The 16,250-nt window shown below is 39.6% G+C and overlaps 1 protein-coding gene across 1 annotated transcript in view; it reads right to left on the bottom strand.

The window, feature by feature from the left end:
- Positions 1-16,250, bottom strand: part of CNTNAP2 (contactin associated protein 2) — a 1,034,004-nt gene that overhangs the window by 489,531 nt on the left and 528,223 nt on the right. The window contains exons 5-7 of the mRNA XM_054160987.1: positions 8,850-9,053; positions 5,954-6,138; positions 1,245-1,388 (exon numbers count right to left, since the gene is read on the bottom strand). Coding sequence (XP_054016962.1) covers positions 1,245-1,388; positions 5,954-6,138; positions 8,850-9,053 — 533 coding nt within the window. The remainder of the gene's footprint in view (positions 1-1,244; positions 1,389-5,953; positions 6,139-8,849; positions 9,054-16,250) is intronic.

Below are 16,250 nucleotides of genomic sequence, written 5' to 3'. Positions count from 1 at the left end.
GGAAAAGACCTTAAGATCACTGAGTCTAACCACAACCTAACATCTCCTTGTACACAACTGTTAAATCATGTCTCTAAGCTCCTCATCCAAACATCTTTTAAATGCCTCCAGGAATGGTGACTCCAGGGTAGCCTGGTCCAGTGCTCAATGATTTTTTTTTTTTAGATTTTTTTTTTTTCTAACATCCAATCTAAACCTCCTCTGGTGTGACTGGAGGCCAATTTCCTCTCATCCTACCGCTTGTCACCCTCCATCTCACTACAACCTCCCTTCAGGTAATTGTACAGAGTGATAAGGTCTCCCCTCAGCCTTCTTTTCTCCAGACTGAACAACCCAGCTCCCTCACCTCCTAAGACTTGTGCTCAAGACCCCTCAACACCACTGCACATGTAAAATGTTATTATTTATTACAGAAAGAGAAAAGGAATAGTGGAATCATTCACATTATTAGCAGGACTCTGAAAGCTCGATAATTCTACAGAAGAGAGCCTTGAGCAACTTATTCAGACCATGTCAAACTCATGGCAACAATACACTTATTTTCTACCCACAGTGCCTTTGCATGCCAGCAAGCAATTTTAGGAACATTTAGAGCCTCAACAACACAATGATTGAAGTCCACTTTTTTTTAATCACCTTGCCTATAAATTCTGAACATGAAAGCAACCATGAATGCTTAAGCAAGAGAAAAAATAGAATGAAATGTTAATAAGTTCTGTAATATCAATAAGCTAAATAATGAATTTTGAGTCTAATATCTTGAGGCTTTTCAGAGCTACCAGAAAGGTCTGCAGAAGCACTTCATTCCAATGACTTCTGCACTCCTGCAATGCAACTAGCTCTGCAGGGATGGCAGATACCAGAATTTAAAGCCATAAGAACCCTGCAATTGATTTCATAATAAATCTTGCCTGTGCTTGTTTTGGACTACTATAATTTGGGAGGAAAGGAAAGTAGTATTTACTGGCTCAGCTTATTTTCTTTTTAGAAGTAGTTATCTGATACTGAAGGTTAATTTGGGAAAGATCAATCAGGACTCTAGAATTAAAATTCTCAGACATAGTAATAAAAATGGTACAAATCTATGTACAATAAGATCGCTGGATATAGGGTAAAATCTGTTCTGTGTTCCGTATCATTCCAGGATATCACAAGGATATCAGCTACACACACACACATGCTTACAAACCCTCTACTGCCCTTTAGAAGGAGAAGCTTAGATGACCATTAAATAATGCTCTTACCACATTAGAAGGTTCCAATTTCTTCCTCTTGGCAAGGTCAGTGATATTATTGCCATTGTAGTTGATGCTCTCCATACAGCCTTTGAAATTCTTTCTACTGTTAGAACTTGGTTTTCCAGAAAAAGGCATGCCTCCAAAGGTTATCTGTCATTGAAACAGGAAAGTGTAGGTAGTTACTGGAGGGCAAAGACTTCTAAACAGATTTACCGTAGATGGATTTGCCTTCTGTGGCCACTGAAACACATCGAATAAGGGAGCTGGCAACACTGCTTACAGAGAAAAGAAGCATCAAATTAGTACTACAAAAGCAGATTAATTAACCTCTAATGAATTTATGATTGAAAATATTTACGGTAGTAAATCCCAAGTATCATTACAATTGTCCAAAGAGTGAGCAGACACTCATCACAGTTGTTCACATACGAACTGCTCTTCTGATCATTAATGACCCATAGAATCATTCAGGTTGGAAAAGATGTCTAAGATCATCAAGTCCAACCATCAATCCAACACCACCATGACCACTAGACCATGTCCCAAATTGTCACATCTACTCATTTTTTTAACACCTCCAAGGAACACCACCAATTCCCTGAGCAGCCTGCTCCAATGCCTGACCACTCTGTCAGTAAAGAAATTCTTCCTAATATCCGAACTCAACTTCCCCTGGTGCAGCTTGAGGCTGTTACCTCTCGTCCTGTGGCTAGCTACTTTGGAGAAGTGGCTAACATGGGCTACATTCTCAACCTCCTTCAAGGGAGCTGTAGAGCACAGTAAAGTCTTTCCTCAGCTTCCTCTTACTCAGGCTAAAAAATCTTAGCTCCCTCAGCCTCTCCTCAAAAGATGTGCTCTCCAATTCCCTCACCATCTTTGCTGCCCTTCTTTGTACCTGCTCCAGCACCTCAATGCCTTTTTTACATTGTGGTGTCCAAAACCGGACACAATACTCAAGGCGTGACCTCACCAGTACTCAGTACAAGGGAAGAATCACTTCCCTACTCCTGCTGGCCACACCATTTCTAATACAGGCTAGCATGCTGTTGGCCTTCCTGGCCGCCTGAATATGTATTTCAAACAAAGAACTTGGAACAAATGTTCATCCCAGTATTTTTTCTAAACAAGAACAGATATCAAATTATCTGGCTAATCTGATTCCAATAATTTATGCAACTTTGTGTGCCAGAGCTCTGACTACAACACAGTGGCAGTGGAGTTCCTTTACTGCCTATATATCTATCTTCTCCTTCTTACAGAATCACACAGTTAAAAATGCTTTCCCCTGTTAGACAGAAGTGTCTTCCACTGCTGAAAACATGCTTTTATCAGATAGTTATAGTCAGTGAGGAGATACCACATGACTTAGCAGGCCAATGAGCTCCAAAGTGAAGATGAAGACAACCACTGCAAAGACTCAGCCATTAAAGTCAAAGAGGAATTTTCTCTTAGTGCTGAATTTCATTACTCTAAAACCTGGATAATCTACAATCTCCAGAGCTGAAAAAAAAAAAAATAAGAAAACCAGAACATTTTCAGTTTGAAAAATGTTATCTCTTACAAAATCTCTCCCTGTCACTCCACTGAGACTATCCAGGTCTCTACAGCATCAAGTTCTTTTCTGAAATGCATGGAAGTGAATAAATGCTTCTAAATGCATAAATGTTTTCATTAATATTTTGCAGACCAAATGTGAAGAGTAAGGTACTCAGGAGGTTAGTCCCTTGCAATCTGTATTAAGGAAATGGTATTGGTGGCATAAATAGTAACGACACCTGGCTTTCCCACCCCACGAACACTCACAGATATGTCTACTTGTCTGCTGGTGACTTTGGCAGAGCCAAGTTTAAGCTGCATTCATTGTTAATTCCATTTGTGATTCCTGAGAGCAGAAAAATGCAGCTCTAGGGACACAAAGTCCATTTTAAAAGTGTGTAAGAGATCACTTTCAATCCCAAAGAGGAAGTTTTGACTTGACATACAAAAAGATCAAAAGCTCCATGGCTGAAACCCAAAATCTGTATAAATAGCACATAGTATGCATATAAAAGTGTTTTGTGGGACATATCTTCATGTTTTACCCATTGACATGGCCTCAAAGAAGATACAGCACTATACATGAATGGAAAAAATGTGACTAATATTTTAATGGCTGGTAAACATTCTTCTGTGTGTTACAGTCATGTGTTTGGATAGGAAAAAAAGAAAGAAAGAAAAGCATTTTGAAGAAAAGGAGAAAAACTGCAAAAGTCATGTACCATGACAGTGAACTGAGTGACTCATCATTTTTCTTTTAATCTTGAAAAAGCAATTATAATTAATTAATGTTTGTTCCTCTTTCATGGTTACTTAACTTTTCTGATAAAGATTAACCTACAAACTATTTTTCTGTTTTTCATCCCGGGCTGCATCAAAAGAAGTGTGGCCAGAGGTGTTTCTGACACTCTGCTCTGGTGAGCCCTCACCTGGGGTACTGGGTCCAGCTCTGGAGTCCTCAACACAAAAGAACATAGACCTGATGGAGAGGATCCAGAGGAAGGCTAAGAAGATGATCAGAGGGATGAAGCACCTGTGAGGCTGGAAGAGCTGGGGCTGTTCAGCCTGGAGAAGAAAAGGCTCTGGGGAGAACTTAGAGCAGCCATCCAGTACCTGAAGGGGTTCTATAAAGGCATGCAGTGCTAGGAGAAGGAGCAGTGGTTTTAAAGCAGAGAAGGCTAGGTTCAGATTGTACATTAGGAAGAAGTTCATTACTTTGAGGGCAGTGGAACACTGGAACAGGTTACCCAGGAAGGTGGTGGAGGCCCTATCCCTGGAGCCATTCAAAGACAGACTTTATGTGCCTCTGAGTAATCTGACCTAGCTGGGGATGTCCCTGTTGGACCTTTAAAGGTCCCTTCCAAGCCAGCGCATTCTATGATTCTACGGTTTTTTCAGGTTCATCTACTGTGATTAATTTATCACATATGCAACACTTTGAAGTTTAAGTCTGTGCTGACTAACTCCAAAATCAGTGAGATAACTGAGAAGAAAGGAAGGAAATGAGGTCAAAGCTCTTGCATCTGTATGAGACACAATAATATGTTTCCACGCACACTGCAGTAAACAGGGATTCCCTGTACATGAAGACTGAAATAGACCTTTTTGAAGTGCCAGTGAGTCTCTGATGTCAGAGAAGAGTGGAAGATATATGTCCTGGATTCTACTTTTTCTGTGGGTAAAAATACTGTATGCAATATGTTTCTCATCTAAACGCGCTACATGTTTGTGTGTGTGTGTGCACGTGCGAGCTGCCCTCTCTTTTTGGTAGTTCACTCACGTGAAAATCTGCTATAAAATCTATTCATGTGAGTTTTCAGTTGTTCAGTTCAGATCTGCAGTGCTCATTATCTTTTCATTATCGCTGCTACCAAAGAAGGCATTCCTAAAGATTTGTTGGAACGTGAGGAAGCACACGATTCAGTAACTCTGGCAATGGTAAGTAATCTTTCCAAATGTTCACATCATAGTCCTGATTACAAGACTATTTGGAAAAATATCAATACACAAGTTAATTCACACTTTGCAGCATAACAGGATTCAGATTCTCTCACACAAGGATGGAATTGCATGTATTTGGCTCAGCCAACCACATTAATTCTCATTAGAAACAGTAAAGAGTGCAAGAATAGCATTACACAAAGTTTGTAACACCCAATGTGCTGAAGTTCAAATAACTATTTAGAGGGAGTGAACAGATTCATAATAGCAGAAGCCAGAATGTAATCAAACAAATCCACACTTAGTTGCTACCAGCAATTGTGTGCATTAACCTGACTGAAACAAAAGTTTTCTTAGAGTTTTCCTCTTTATTGCTTCTATATATAAATAAAAAGAAGTTACTGATGGCATATTTGTGAAAATACACGTACCTACCCACCTATGACAAGACAGAACAAGATCCGTATTAGTAAGGAGGTTCTAAGCTGCTTGCTTTGCTAAAAATAAACACTAATTCCCATGACAGAAGGAAACCTCCTGATTCAAGTGCAAAATTATCACCTGAATGGAGGAACAGATTGTATTACTTTGTAAAAGATCTACTTCCCAGGACAGCAGCTGCTTTTTGAGATGTTAAAAGTGCTTAACTTGCTGAATAACATAGATCTCCTGTTTTAAAACAAAAGGCTCAGGTGAATCTTGTACCAGATAGGTTCGGTTAGACTAATGAAAATAAACTTAATTTACGCTTAAGAGACAATACTGTTGGAAAAGAAATAGAATGGAATGTAAGGAGATAATAATGAAAACAAATCTACAAAAAAAAAGTAACAAAACATCTCAGGGGCCTACAAGAAAGCTGGGAAGGGATTTTTTACAAGTTCATAGTGATAGGATGAAGGGGAGTGGACTGAAGCTGAAAGAGTCCAGATTTAGACTGGGTATGAGGAAGAAATTCTTCATAGTGAGGGTGGTGAGACACTGGAACAGGTTGTCCAGGGCCGTTGTGGATGACCCCTCCATGGAGGTGTTCAAGGCCAGACTGGATGAGGCCTTGAGCAATCTGGTCTAGTGGAAAGCATCCCTGCCCACAGTGGTGGGGCTGGAACTAGATGATCTTAAAGGTTCCTCTCAGCTGAAACCGTTGTATTATCTTATATTATCTTTATTCTGTTTTCTAATGTGGCTTATCTTTACAAAGCAAATTTGAATAAAAATGAAGAAATTTCATTCTCTACCTCATAATCCAGGTCCAGGTAATCAAATTCTCCATTGGTTCTGAAATGCTGCATGTGCCTGTCCAGGGTGAGATTGATGTTTCTCCCATGGCGCTCTATGATGATGGAGTGCCAGTGGTGATCGTCCAAGAGGCTGCCTGTCATCACAGAAGTGTGACCATATATAGAGCCAAGCTGGTTGCTGCCTAGTATGAGAATAAAAACAGTAAGAATTCCTACCTCATACCAGTTAGGCAAACATTTTTCTCTTGCTCTGTCAATATTTCACTTGAATCATCCCAGACAGTCAATAATATAGAAGATAGTCTGCTATGAAGCTAAGATCTGCCCAGTGGAAACTGGCTGCCATTTGCACAAAAAGCAACACCATAGATTGCAATTATCTCACCAGTGACCTGCATAAATAATTATTTAATATAGTAGTCATGTTGAGGTGAACCAGAGAAGCAACACCAACTTTTAGTTGTAAAGCTGTTCTCAACCAGATATTTTCTGTTTCCAGCCCTATACTACAGGAATGAAAAGCTGTCACCTTTGGGCCAGGACCTGAACTTCCCTGAAACTGTACTAATTTATGACCCTGGAGGAAGACATGGTGCCTGGTAACAGACTTGGGTAACAAAAAACCTTTTCAGTCCGAGTTGCACACTTTGCTGTCTCTACCAGTATATCTAAACCAGCGAGTGTAGAGGAAAAGGCACAATGCTGACTGAGCCAACAGCCACAAAAATTGTCTTCTGCTAACACATCTTACTTGGTCTTTGCTCCTGCAACCTTCCTGTTCTGCAAGGGTACAGTTTTGCTGTTCTCTGCTGTGTTTTTCAAGTGGTTTTGTTTGTTTGTTTTCTGCCGGTGCAGTTATGCTATCCAGAGACCACATCTGATTGCAATCTGACATAGTAAAGCCAGCAATGGTTGATAGCATGGTTCTCAACCAAAGCAGCAAGCTACTAATTCAGCAGTAAGCTTAAAAAAATGCTGCACTGAACAATAACTCAGCACAATCTTCCACATTCTGAATACATGAGCTGAGGAATTCTTACCACCATGCACACCTGCAATTCAGACATTAAGGTTTGTGCATGTTGATAACACATTGTGGCAAATCACACCTTCATGGCTTAAGACATCGCTCCCCTACAAATGATAAAGCTGCCTTTTTGCTGAAGGCCACTGATCCCTCTACAGCTGTCAACTGTAAGAAATAATAATAATACAAAAATTCCACACGTTCATAAGCCTCAGTTTTTTCACTGCAAAGTCAAATTCAGTGCAGAGCAAAACCCAAATCCATGTGGTTCCATCTCTTCATCCACCCTTTTGCCTAGATGTTTGCATCTAAGTCACTGGATTTCATCAGGCAAAATGAGTATCCTTTTGCAATGACTGATGTATAGACAATGCTCTCAAAAAGAGGAGAAATAACACCATAAACCATGTATGTCACTAGGTCTATCCCCATTTATCAGCCTAGTGATTTAAGAATATTCCCCACCAAGCACATAGTATGGAAGTTATAAAGTCAAACAGAAAAGAATATGGAGAAACTGGAAATGAATAGGCTAACATTGCAATTAAAATGGTTACAAATAGATAACTGCTATAGGCAGATGTGCTTTACTGCTGCTCGCATTGATCTTTAGAGAAAGAACAAGTGAAAATGCTAGTGGGTATAATTACAATTCAATGTAAATAATGAACAGAATAATCAGCTCTTCACATGCTGTCCTAGTTTTGAGCCACAAGATGCCCAGGGCAAAAGGACAGAAAAGATATTTTATCCCCCTTCAACAAGTGAAATAATAAATGCTCCACACTAGATGGGAAGTTTAAATGGAAATTCTATTTACAAATATATACAAAAGACATTCAGGTAAAAGGAATACTTTTGGGTCTAGCAGGCCAAAACCTTCCAAAAACCTCCATCCCACTCAGCCTCAGCAGGTCCAAGAGCAGACCAAACTACCTCAGACTCAGGACTACTGCAGGCTTCAACAGCCCTAGTCGTATAGCTAGAAATTCCCTGCCAGCCAAGGCCAGGAGAAAGCCATGTTCCCCACAAGCTTAAAGATAAGGCAGCGGTGTTTCCCAAGATGGAAAGGAGGGAAGAGAGAGATTTGGCTGTAAAAAGAGATATACTGGTGTAGCAGTATATCTGGAAAACGGAATAGAATAACAGATTACAATATCCTGGGAAAGCTACCCGCCTCCCTGGGACTCTCTAGCCTCTGGAGGACTTTTCTTTGTCGTTATACCAATTAACTCTTGGATTCCCTTAACATGCAACACATGTCTTTAGGAGAATTAAGGGAAGTTGCATGAAATCTTGTTCTAAATCTCTTTTTTTGGACAGAAAATAAAGTAAAACCTGACATGAGATAAATGCATGTGTAAGTTTCATAATAAACGTACTTTATTATTTTACTTTACCTCTCTAGTCACTCATGAGCCTGTACTCTTTCAATGAGAGGGAAAAAGGAGGCTGAGAACTAGAGTAACATACAGGATCCCATGACAAGACTGCCTGATAAACCAATGTGTCTTTTCTTTACTTCTCAGATTGTAGGATGGCAAGGACACTTTCCACTAAACCAAGTCATTCAAGGCCTCATCCAACCTGCCCTTGAACACCTGCAGGGAGGGGGCATCCACAACATCAGGAATCCACATTGTCTCACCACCCTCACTGTAAAGAATTTCTTCCTACTATACAATCTAACTCTACCCTCCTCCAGCTTCAATCCCTCTTGTCCTATCACTGCAAGCCCTTGTAAAAAGCATTTCCCAGCTTTATTGTAGGCCCCCTTCAGGTACTGGCATGCAATATTCGATCTAAATTTTAAGTGACAGAGATAAAATGCACACACACACACAAAATAAAATAACAAAACATTACCTAAATTTAAATTTAGAACAAGTTTGGCTTTCTTCAGTTCCAAGGTGATATAGTCTCCTTGCTGTCCTTCTCCGTGGAAGATTACACCTTCACTTTCAGAGGTCTTAAATTTCAGAGAGATGACATCTTTCAGTGTTTTCATTTTCTTGTTCCTGAATCTGTATGGTAACACTACGTGGCCATCAAAATTGATAACATCAGCCCCTAAAGAAAAAGAAAGCAAATAACATTGTTGATGAATGAGCATTTATTTTTGTGGCCACTGTAAAAACAGACGTGACATATGTATATTGCACCAGAAGAGAAAAAAAAAAAGTCTAAGCGTGATATGCATTCGAAATGTATTTTCTCTCATTATTCTCATAATTTAAAAGCAAGAACCAGGCAGGACATAAATTTAATCCACAGGATATAAAAGAAGCAGATTCAATAAATAGATAAATACAACAACTGTACTCAATATCATCGAGTTTATCTCAAATATATTGCTGCTGTCATGTACACTTTTCTAATTGTAGTTGAAATCATAGAAAGGTTTGGGTTGAAAGATACCTTACAGATCATCTACTTCCATCCTCCCCTGCCTTGGGGAGGGACACATTCCGCTAGACCAGCTTGCTCAAGGTCTCATCCAACCTGGCCTTTGAACATCTCCATAGAGGGGCATCCACAACCTCCCTGGGCAACCTGTTTCAGTGTCTCACCACCCTCACCATAGAGAATTTCTTCATAATATCCAGTCTAAATCTTCTGGCTTACAGCCTCTCATTCTATCACTACAAGCACTTCTAAAGACAGACCTCTCAATGATATTTAAAAACTCATTCCATACCTCTTTAAAATCCAGTAGAGGTATCTGTGAGGATACAGCAAAACATGAGCCCACAGAAATTGTCTAGCAATTTAAAAAGATGCCTTAAAACGTATACAAACCATTAACATGATTCTTGTCTAGTTCACTTTAATATGGGAGAGTGCCAGAGGGTGATAGAGCCCTGGAGCAAGCTGTCCAGAGAGGTTGTGGAATCTCCTCTGAAGTCATTCAAAAACCACCCAGACATGATCCTGGGCAACCTGCTCTGGGTGACCTTGCTTTAGCACAGGGCAGCTGGATTAGATTATCTCCAAAGGTCCTTTCCAACCTCTACTATTCTGTGATTTTTCTGAAGGGTAGCTTTACAGTAAAAATAGCCACAGAACTTGATTCCATTCAACAGACAGACTTCTGACGGGTATTGAGACTTTTATTCAAAATATTCTTCAAGAACACCCTCACTCGTTATTTCCATACCATATGCACACTGCTCACTTCACACTCAGAATGAGATGAAAAATATCATTTTATCCTATATTTTTCAACAACATTTGATTTTTGCCTCCTGTGGGCTGCTCTTTTCTGACTGCTTGCAACTTTTCTAGAATTTCTATCTTATTTTTGCTCTTACGATGGGAAATAAGTTAACATTTTCAGACCCTCTCAAAAGCACAGAAACCAACCCACTCCGATTGTGTAATTAACACAGAAGCATCTTTAAAAGATCCATTAAATCACCTTGCACAGCATGCCTAAAATACCTGCATCTATTTCACCTTGAATTTACACGGCCTACATTAGCTCGTTGGGCTAAAACTTGTTACCTTTGCTCTTACAACATACATCAAACACCTCTAAAAATGCTTATTTTCAACTGATTTCCGCAATCAGATATTACACCCAGATTCAGAGAAGAACCTAAACAAACATATCTTGAGAATCTAGAAACCACATAAATTGTATGACTCTGTTTTTACTACTGTTGTGTCCTCAACCACTATCAAAGAAATGCTTAAGTATAACATCTGTATAAGTTGCTTTTCATATTCTATAATTTCCAGATTTACTTTCACAGTGACAGAAGAGCCACTTCAGTGTCAAAGAGCAGCATTCAATTAAGCCTCTTGGTATTTAGCATTTATTTTCTAGAGAAATAAATGTAAACCCACAAACAGTATTTCATAAAGGGTTTCTATTTAATTGTTCAGACAAGAAATTCACAACCTATCTAGTATTCATTAACTAAAACACACTCAATTGAGACTGAGGCTTGCAGTCATGTTGACTGATTTTGCATTAATATATCCTCAATGAATCCACTGAGCAAAACAAGTGTGCAGATATAAAGACCAACAGATCATGCTTCCATCATTCTGGAGTTTTTACACACATCACTTCCAGGTCAGTCTTTTACTGACACAGTGATGCTCTGCATGCTGATGAGGTATGCGATACCTGTTTTAGGCTGATAGAAACAGAGGTTGACAGGACTATTCTACAAGGTTCACCCCCAAAACCATATTCCCAAGCACCAAATCCAAAAGACCTTTAAACACATTCAGGGCTGCTGACTTCCACCACCTCCCTGGGCAGCCCATTCCAATGCCTGACCACTCTTACTGAAGCAAACAGTTCTAGATTCTTCCTGCCATTAGAAAGAAAAGGCAGGTAGACAGAGATGTTATTTGCAGAACACTCATGCAGCCTCTGTTCATCTCTGTTTGCGATTAGTCAATGAACTAAGACACCTGGCCCCAAAGGTGTCAGATTTCTGGTTAGCAATCGAACGCTACCTTGCAACAGGTCACAACCATGTAACTTAAACATACCCCCAAATTTTCCTAAGCATGCAAAGCCTTTTGATGAAATAATAGCCTTTGACCCCCTTAATGTTTATGCCAACTCAACAATGAAGGCCTTTAAAAGCACTGATTCCAACCATTATCTATCTCTGCCAAGGCTGGTGCTAAACCACATCTCTCAGCACCGCATCTCTGCCTCTTTTCAGCATCCCCATGAATGGCAATTCAACCACATCCCTGGGGAGCCTGTTCCAGTCTTTGAGAACCCTTCCAGTCAAGACATTTCTTCTCATATCCAACCAAACCTCCCCTCACACAACTTGAGGCCATTTCCTTTCATCCTATGAGTTCTTACTAGGGAGAAAGACCACTACCCACCTCAATCCAAGCTCTTTTCAGGGAATATAGAGAACAAGACTGTCTCCACTCCTCCAGTTCCCTCAGCTGTTCCTTACAAGACCTGTTTCTCCAGACTCATAACCAGCTTTGTTGCCCTTCTCTGGACACATTCCAGCACCTCAGTATCTTTCTGATATATGATTCCCTACACAATATTAGAGATTCTCTTCCACTAACATTTGTTCAATTCATGGTTATAAGGTATGTCATCTTTCCCCTAAGGCCAGCTGGTACCACTTTGCAAAAGTTACCTTAGCAGTCAGGTCTGTGATCCAGATCTGATCAGGACAATGACTTGACTTCTGTGAGTTTCTGGATTCACAACATGCTGCCTGGGCCTTTTGTGCCTCTGCCACTGTGGCAGTCGCACTATGTGCTCTTCTCATCATTCACTGAAGCAAATTCATGTTGCACACTTGAATAAAGTAGCACATTTTTTTACAAAACCTGACACTGAATTGTCATATTTTGAAAATAATTCAATAAACCCCCCTGAAAAACAGCAGTGATCTTTAAATAAGCAACTTCTTTTATGCATAGCTGTGCTGGCTGTCTACACATGGGTCTGCATGGTAATTCAATCACCTAAAGATTACACAGCAATTATGTTGAAGAGTTATCGTATGTAGACTGTGGTAATGACTTGTGTTCCTTCTATGATGACACTCAGCTATTTAATATTGTGATAATTACCATGATGCAGAATGGCACTTAGACAGTAAAGTATATAATTCCTATAATTGCAGTGTAAATATATAATTTTTTCAAGTCTTAGCCACACAGCTACCAGGAAAGAGACCTAAGCCATCATACAGAGCAGGTTCACCCCAAGTCAATGATGTCTGACTGTTCTCAGCTACTGCTCTCAAGCTGCGCCAGGTTTACCTGGATGTTAGGAAGAAATTCTTCACAGAAGAAGTGATTGGCCATTGGAATGGGCTGCCCAGGGAGGTGGTGGAGTCACCATCACTGGAAGTGTTTAAAATAAGACTGGGTGAGGCACTTAGTGCCATGGTTTAGTTGATTAGGTGATGCTGGGTGATAGGTTGGACCTGATGATCTTGAAGGTCTTTTCCAACCTGGTTAATTCTGTATTCTATTCCAATGCAGGAAAACATTTTTCAAGGATTAAATGCACCCAAAAAAAAAGTCAGAAAAATGGAAGAAGGAAAAAGAAGATAAACTCCAGAAAGACAGAGGGGAAACAAAACTTTTTTTTTTTTAATTACAGCTCTGATTACTTTCAATTTGACTTCTCTCCCATCAGATTTCCTAGGATATGGATGGACTGGATGACAGTTTTGACACTTTAAAAATGGAGTACCTTTTCCAGAAGGCTAGAAACTCATGGTAGCCCTTATTCCAGTACATGCAAAAGATGCTACTCTAAAACCATTTTGTTAAAGTACTACTACATTCAATTTCCTTCTAAAGAATAATAAAATCAGAAAATAGCAACAGAAAATTGGGTGAAAAATGTGACCCTGTTCCGATATCTCAGAGAAAAATATGCTACCAGTCACAGGTCTTCCTACCTGTGCTTTTGCCCTGTACTTTTGGCCATGAGCAGAATTGGGCAACATTTGATCAGGGAATCAAAGCTGTATAAAGCTATTTTATTTCTGGAGAAAAGGAGGCTGTGGGAAGACCTTGCTCTCTACAACTACCTGAAAGGAGGATGGAAACAAGATGGGTGTTGGTCTGTTCTCCCCAGTAACAAGCAATAAGACGTGAGGAAATGGCTTGAAATTTCACCAGGGGAAGTTTAGGTTGAATATTAGAAGAAACTTCTTCCCTGAAAGAGTTGTCAGTCTCCCCAGGAAGGTGGTTAAATCCCCATCCCTGGAGGTACTGAGGACCATGGTTTAGCACCAGACTCGGTAAAGTCAGACAGAGTTGAACTCGATAGTCCTAGAGGTCTTCCCAACTGACATGATTCTGTGATTCCATTTGGTGCTCCAAAAATATTTATTAAATATCAAGAAACAACTTCAAACCAGACTCAAATTTCATAACTTCTCTATTTTCTCTCTTTCTGGTGATGTAAATATAACTATCCTCAATTATCTGAAGGATGATGAAAGACTTATTCACAAAGGCTAAATACCAATACTTCCACACAGCTTTTTAGCCACCTTGATCAAGGTACTGCTTTGTAGCAATAGGATGAAGGGCAAAGGTTTGAAACTGAAGCAGACTAGATTTCGGTTGGGCATTAGGAGAAAGCTCTTTATAAAGAGAGGGGTGAAATACTGGGATAGGTTGCCCAGGGATGTGGTTGAGGCCCTTCCCCTGAAGCCATTCAAGATCAGACTAAATGTGGCCCTGACCAGTCAGATCAAGTTGGTGGTGTCCCTGCTCACTGCAGGGGAGTTGGCTAGGATGACCTTTAAGGGTCCCTTCCAACACAACGCAATCTGTGAATGACTAAAAAAAATCCCTGCAATTAGACACTGATCACAACAAAGAGGAACAGCAAAGTACTTTCCTGTTGTTATCTGTCAATGAATACACCTCCAAATGATGTCAATGGTTGAAAAGGAAAAAAAAAAAGGGAAAAAAAAAATGCTGTGAGGTTTATAATTTTTTTTCTTGCTTTCCCTTATAGTAGACAGAAGTATGTGCGGCAATGCAGTGACAAAGCAGCAAAGAATGGCTTGTCAAGCTGCATTTTTAACTTCGTTCTTGAGTAAAAAGGCACAAACATTATTCACATATTTTACATACCTGCCAGAAACTCTGAAACTACTTCTGTGAGGAAGTATTCCCTAAGGTGGTGAGAATGCTTTACCAACTTCTGAGAGCAATATACACTGAAGATATGCCAACCACACTAGTTACTTTTCAAGCTTTCTCTGAATTTCAAAGCACAGGCATTTTTTTATCATCATCACTGCATGACCACAGATTTTAGAATCACAGAATGACTTCAGTTGGAAAAGGCCTTTCAGATCACCAAGTCCAACCATTATTTAACTCTATCAAGTCTGGTGATAAACCATGTTCCTCAGCACCACATCTCTCTGGGTTTGAAACACCTCCAGGGATGGGGACTCAACCACTTCCCTAGGGAGCCTGTTCCAGTTTCCAAGAACCCTTTCAGTCAAGAAATTTCTTCTAATACCCACCCTAAAGTTTCCCTGATACAACTTGAGGCCATTCCATTTCATCCTATCACTTTTTCCTAGGGAAAAGAGACCAACACTCATCTTGCTCCAACCTCCTTTCAGGGAGTTGTGGAGAGCAAAGAGATCTCTCCTCAGCCTCCTTTTCTCCAGTCTAAACAACCCCAGGCCACTTAGGATCTCCTCATGAGACCTGTTCTCTAGACTCCCTCCAATTTTTCCTAGCTCTTGTGTAAATTCCTGCAAATGTGTGGCTCTTTGTCTGGGATAATTAAATTTCCAGTAACAAACACAATAAGTGAAATTAATAAGCAATAAAATAAAAATAAAGGAAAGCAACATAAAGAAATGTGATTTAATGACCATGGCTAAAAGTCCTCTCCCATTTTCTTTCCAGAAGGACAATTAGGCTCTCTCTCCAATTTGTATAGCTATTAAACCACAGTGCTACAACTGTTGCTTAAGACAATCATTAAATGATGAGCGTATACAACAGTGCAGTTATATATAATACGTGGTTCATATCATGCAAGATAAAAGCAGGTTCTCAGGGAAACCCTGGAGGTCTGGCAAGGCTTTAGTTACAGCATACAGAGAAAAAAAGCATCAAAACATTTGAAGGAAATCAGCCTGATGAACTCAGACTAAACCTCCAAATATGCCACAAAATTATTGTCCTAAGGGAGGGTATAACTAGGATGATTTTTCAAACACTTCACCCTATGGTTGATGATTATTTTTATTCTGCCAGCTCTAATGTAAAGCACAATTTCCAAGTAAATTTTCTTTCATAAATTCTTCAGCTTTCTAAAAGACAGCTTCATGTAAAAGACAAAGTGGAACATTTTTAAATATGCAATGCTTATGCTGTAAATTGGATAAATGAGCCCATGAACATGTTCATCATACACTTTGCAATTCAGCTTCGAGCTTATGCATCCTAACCACAGTTTACCTATTAGGCTATACTGAATTCTGTGCTCCTGTTGAAACTCAGGCTTTATTTTATCAAGCTGATTTACAAATCAGAAGCATTTCTCACAACCATAAAGAGATTTAATTTCTTCCTTCATTGTGAAACCTGTCATGTGATGTTGGATCTCAATGGGAACATTAAAGTGCATAATTAAAGTCTGATACCAGGTACAACAAAGAACTTAATTTACTAGGAACTAGCTAGCCTCTACTAATGTTTTCACTGCTTATTAAAAAAGTAAATCACAAGAGCTCCAGGTCAATAAAAAAGGACAATTCTGACTCT

This window comes from Dryobates pubescens, chromosome 4 (genome assembly GCF_014839835.1).
Source record: "Dryobates pubescens isolate bDryPub1 chromosome 4, bDryPub1.pri, whole genome shotgun sequence".
Lineage (NCBI taxonomy): Eukaryota > Metazoa > Chordata > Aves > Piciformes > Picidae > Dryobates > Dryobates pubescens.
The sequence above is the reverse complement of the archived record's forward strand: the minus strand, read 5'-3'. Positions and strand labels throughout refer to the sequence as shown.